Raw genomic sequence first — 5948 nt, forward strand, 5'->3', positions numbered from 1 at the left:
TAAGAGCAATTGGAGGCCATGGAAGGAGAGTTGTATGGCATTGAAGCTCGCCTGGAGGGTTGTTAACACAGTGTCAAAAGAAGGGCCAGAAGTATACAGAATAGTGTCATCTGCGTAGAGGTGGATCAGAGACTCACCAGCAGCAAGAGCGACTTCATTGATGTATACAGAGAAGAGAGTCGGTCCAAGAATTGAACCCTGTGGCACCCCCATAGAGACTGCCAGAGGCCCGGACAACAGACCCTCCGATTTGACACACTGAACTCGATCAGAGAAGTAGTTGGTGAACCAAGCGAGGCAATCATTAGAGAAACCAAGGCTGTCGAGTCTGCCGATGAGGATGTGGTGATTGACAGAGTCAAAAGCCTTGGCCAGGTCAATGAATACGGCTGCACAGTATTGTTTCCTATCGATGCACATAAGCATTTTAATGTCATAGATTTAGCTGGTGGTAACTTGTGGAATAGACACCGGCTGGAATGCGCTTTTAACCAATCAGCATTCCGGATTATACCCAGCCGTTGTATAAATGGGTGATGAATGTGTTATGAAGTCCTAATGTAGGTAGCCTTCAAGTAAAGCATTATGTGTGTCAAACTACTAACAGGCAGGGTTGCCACACAACTTACTGGCCCACAAGTTATGATTAAGGTCATCTCGTTCACCAGATACTTAATTAGCCGGGGGAGGAGGTCCTGATTAAGGTGTAGCAGCAGTATAAACACCACACTACAAAAGGTGAGCTTGGTAGACCGATGAGCTGAGTCATCATGCCCCGAAAAAACCTTATTGTACATGAGCATGCCTGCAGGAGAGGGAGAGAGAGACGGAACACTGGCTAGCAGACCTAATCCCCTTATTAAAGCTGAGTCTGAACCTGCATCCCAAATGACACTCTATACAGTGCACTACTTTTGACTAGACCCCTATGGGCCCTGGTCAAAAGTAATGGATTGTATAGTGAATAGGATGCCATTTGAAATGCAGTCTGGATCTCCTCAACACAATCATACGGATGAGTTTCCCCCGTTCCACTGTGCCTGAGGTTACGGTAAAGCCACTCACATGGAGTGGGCTTACGACTGCTCCTCTTCGCCTCAGCCTCTGAGAGAGGGGCTTCCCTGCTAGGATGAATGGGCCATGATAAAGTCCTCTTTTTCAATATGTCTAAGTCCTCTTCTGAAAGTAAGTATTACTTTCTTTGTCTCCCCAAGTTAGGCAAACATAGAGTAGTCACATAAACATGTGGTGCATAAATATCATATGTCACATCATACTAAACTCGCGTGCCAGGCTTCACGGTTCCGGATGCAGAATACATGCAAGAATATGGCAGCTGGCCGTAAGACTCACAAGCGCCGGTAACTTCAAATATATACAACCTGAAGTATATACACTGAGTGCACAACACATCAGGAACACCTTCCTAATATTTAGTTGCACCCTTTATTTCCCCTCAGATCAGACTTAATTCGTCAGGGCATGGACTCTACAAAGTGTTAAAAGCATTCCACTGGGATGCTGGTCCATGTTGACTCCAATGCTTCCCACAATTGTGTCAAGTTGGCTGGATGTCCTTTGGTTGGTGGACCATTATTGATACACACGGGACACTGTTGAGCGTCAAAAACCCAGCAGCGTTGCAGTTCTTGACAAACTCAAATCGGTGTGCCTGGCACCTACTACCATACCCCGTTCAAAGGCACTTCAATACTTTGTCTTGCCCATTCACCCTCTGAATGGCACACATACACAATCCATGTCTCAATAGTCTCTAGGCTTAAAAATCCTTCACTAACCGGTCTCTTCCTCTACACTGTGACATCAATAAGGGATCATAGCTTTCACCTGGATTCACCTAGTCCATCTATGTCATGGGAAGAGCACTCATGTTTTGTACACTCACTGCTTTAATACTGCTAAATAATTTGTCAGACAGCAATGTTGTATTTCACACTAGAAACTCTGAATTCAATATACTGTATATGATTCATCAAGCCCTTCTCTGCCAAGGTAGAGTTAGAGGAAGATGTAAGTACGCATTTCACCTGTTCTACTCAGCGCATGTGATAAATACATTGATTCGATTTTCTGATAGAAGATATTTGTCACCATCTTGAGGTCTTTTCTACCTCTTTCAGGGCCGTGCCAATTAAATAAATACGTGAATGTCAGGCAACTTCAGACCGTCTAACACCAATATAGCTTTTGTTGAGCAAACAAATATCACCATCAAGTTGACATACATCAATTCACTTTTATTCATTTACATTATTTCTACTATAATATAAAGCTCCATAATGAATATCTTAATACTGCACTATGGATACCATTATATACCCTTATAGAAGTCATAAAATGACTAAGCCTAGTTCATACCCTTCGTGTGCAACACAAGAACGCTCCACAAAATGCTGATCCTGCGTTCTTGTGTAGAGTGTTTTTTGTGTAGCTGCTTGAAGTTATTTCTTGTGTATGTATGTAGGGTATAAACTACACTTTAGTCACATGTCATCAAATTAGTACCTAAATTAAAATGAAAAATTATAAAAGATACAATATTAATCAAAATCTGCAATACAAATGGTTTATTAAAACAACCATTAAAAAGTATGTAAGTGATTGAAAAATAAAATACATAGTTCCTCAAAGCCCAAAAAGTTTAGCACCACTTTCCTAATCGGAAGAGTAGAAGCTGCTGTCGGCCTACCCTCCTTGTCATTTTTTAATTTAGGCTAAATATCTACATCAAATGTAGAGGCTGCAATGGACCTGGATCAATGATTACAATAGGGAGAGGGCATCAGATGTACAGCACATCTAGTCAATTGGTTGGGCTTCTTATCTTATCTTCCTAATCACAGGAGAAGCTATAGATGTCTGAATGACATTTAGAAGCTCACATTCCTAGTTACAGGAGTGGGAGCTAATAAGGGATCAAAAGACCCAGATGGAATTTTGGTGTTAAGTAGCCTATAGTGGATCTTCCTTAAGGAGTATAAACTAATGGTAAGCTAGTCCACTGACAGCCTGGTTCAAATATAGCAGCATTAGGGGACTCAAAATGAAAACAGAAATGAACAACAAAAATAAAAATGTTGTATTGAGGCCAGTTCTGGTGTCCTCCTCAGATGTAGCCTGGCAAAAGCAACTGACATGGGCTGCACGTCATCCAGGGTACCCATCAGAGGACCCAGAGGACTTGCAGGTGACCAAGCGTTTCCAGGCCTTCTGGACTCCCCAGAAGAAGCCCCGGATGCCTTTCCTCATCTTGGATAATTTAACTGGCAAGAAGATGAAAATATGTAAGAATTTCAGATGGACAATTATCTGATAAAACAATCATTTATTACTTCTTTATACTTCTTTATATATAATTGTCCCATAAGAACATTTCCCCCCAGGAATACTCACTCATAGGTGGAGAATCCACAGCAATGTACATCTCTGGCTGGTCTGTAGTGTCTTTAAGGACAATGCTCATCTTGGACTGTGATCAGAATTCAAGGATGCACAATTAAACATCAATTTCACTTCCTTTACATATTCCTATAATTATACAACTATATTTACTGGTGCCGATATCAAAAAGCACAACCAATGACCATTCAAGAGTAATCTGAGCTTGTCTTACCTTTCTGCCGGTGGCATAATGCACCCCCTCAGATTCCGCATCCTCCACATCATCACTGCATGAGTCTTCAAGGTCTGAGGTCTCGCTGGGCACTGAGGGTTTCAAGATGGCCAGTAGCTTGTGGCAAACAATGACAGAGACAATGGAAAGCATCTCCTGATCCTCAAATAAATCGTCAATTTTCAAGGAGCGTTTCAAACGCTTGACCTTCCCAAGGTCAGTGTAGATGGCATCTGCCAGCTTCGATGTCATCTTAGAATTGAAACTTTTTTGCTGGCTTCCCATTTCCTCAATCAGATATTTGGCCACCTCATCATCGAACAATCGGATCAGCTCAGTCACCAGATCACTGATCTGGATGCGCTGATGTTTGTTGGTCCTTTTTGGCATACGGCATATCTTCTTGACAAGCTTCATCAGGACTTCTTCTAATATAAGCTCCCTAATGAAGCTGCTGGAACCGGATGTCACTTGTTTCACAGTGGACCACTCCGGCTGTTCAATCTCAGTCTTGATGCTGCTCTGCTCAGCTTTCTTATTCAAAGATTGACGGGTTGTCATTTCATTAAACAAGGCTGTCAATTCTTTCAAGTTGAGTGTAGATTCCAGAGTTTTGGTGCCTTGAAGTTTGGATGGTGCATCCATAATTGCGTTCGTGACAAGACAGACAATGTCCTTGTGCAGCTTGGGTGCCTTGTGGCACAGTATCTTCTGTAGGGCTTCCTCTGTGCCATAGCGTTGCATCAACTTTCTATGCACAGACAGCACCAGCTGAAAGATGTCTGTTGCCTTCAGGCAGACATTTGCTTCCCTCCACCTGTTAGTCACCCTCACCCACAGAGCACTGGACAGCTTGTTGGTCACATCCTCAACTAGGGTCCAGCTGGCCAGTTTATCCTGGGTCCGAGGAACAATCAGAGACCGCAGCCGGACAATGATATCCATCACCGCCTCTACGTGAACAATAATATACACCGGTTGGGATGCCTTCACCTCAGCCGAGCCACATCGGCTCTTAACCATGACCTTGTCCTGGTCTGTCCTTAGGCAGATGTCTGAGGAGAGCGGCCGGACAGAGACTTTGGGTACGATTGAACCCAGACGGTTGACTTCCCTGGTGACTGCACTCGCAATGGCTGTTGTCATCTCCCCGCTGCCGCGGCTCAAAGCTCGCCTCAGAGCATCAGGAGAGCCCATGTGCTCCTCCAGCTCTCTGCAGAGGGCACTTACAATCCTTGCACTTGAGGGGCGGGAGTACGGCGTCTTGAGATCCTTGGTCATTTCCAATGCTGAGGTAACGTCTGGGGAATCGGACATGTCCCGAAGGACAGAAACCACCATGTCCATTGCCACATCAGAGAGAGTGGTGGTTGGGGATGACACAGGTGATGCAAAGTCCTCTGAGTCAAGCTCATACCCATGAAGCAGCTTGGTGATCAGGTCTACAACCACCTCTGGTGTGGAATGTAGACTGGGAGAGTCCTTGTCGGAGTTCTCAATCATACAGGATTCAATTTCACTCAAAGCCCTTCTGACCATGATGTTTGTCTCAGAGTCATCGGGTACATGGTTCTCTTTGAGAGGTTTGATACCTGCCTCACACAGCTCTTTCACATGGATGTTCTCGGAAGACATCACTGCTTCTTGAATAGTAGGTGGTTGATTGGCTATGGTTGTAGCCATGATTGTCCTTACCATCAGAGGACAAAGCTTCGCAACCAGTTCATACTGTAGCTTAAAGCTCTCAGAGCGGCTGTCGTTCATGGGTACCTCAGGGATGTCAAGGCCCTGAAATAGCATCTTCCGTACCAGTTTGCCCACTACACCCTCCAGTAGGCAATTAGTAGGGCTCGGAGTCTCATTCCCTCTGCCACTGGAAGGTAACTCTTGCCTCTTGTGAAGGCCATGAATGGCCTCACTTTGCGCAATTCAACCCTCAACAGGCAACTCCTCTACTGCAATCGTGTGCACAACCACATTGACGTCGTTGGTGTGGGGTCCAATCAAAAGCTTCTTATAGGTTGGGTCTGTGACATATTGTAAAACACCCCCGCCTGTCTTTAAGTTCTGAGCTTTATCTCCAAATGTCCTATCCAGGAGACACAATACTGACTCAGATAGTGGGTCAGTGAACTCCTGGAGCTCTAGGCTGCTCTCAACTTCGAAGGGGCTGAGGCTGCAGCTGATCTGGGAGCTGTAATAAGAAGCCTGCAGCTCTCTCTTGGACTCCAATGTGTCATGCAGCTTTGGATATAAGGCATCTGCAATGGAGTCTGTGAGCCGCTCATCCAAATTAACAGAGAAAATATTATTC

The 5948-nt window shown here is 44.6% G+C and overlaps 1 protein-coding gene across 1 annotated transcript; it reads right to left on the reverse strand.

Moving 5' to 3' along the window:
• Positions 1-3168: 3168 nt before the first annotated feature.
• On the reverse strand, positions 3169-5521 carry LOC120043305. The gene is made up of 3 exons (XM_038987926.1): positions 3635-5521; positions 3415-3490; positions 3169-3284 (listed from the first exon to the last, which is right to left on the reverse strand). Exons 1-3 carry the CDS (start codon positions 5432-5434, stop codon positions 3169-3171), a joined length of 1992 nt encoding a protein of 663 aa, XP_038843854.1. The 5' UTR covers positions 5435-5521.
• Positions 5522-5948: the final 427 nt, after the last annotated feature.

The sequence above is a fragment of the Salvelinus namaycush genome, unplaced genomic scaffold, assembly GCF_016432855.1.
Source record: "Salvelinus namaycush isolate Seneca unplaced genomic scaffold, SaNama_1.0 Scaffold896, whole genome shotgun sequence".
NCBI classification, from domain to species: Eukaryota; Metazoa; Chordata; class Actinopteri; order Salmoniformes; family Salmonidae; genus Salvelinus; species Salvelinus namaycush.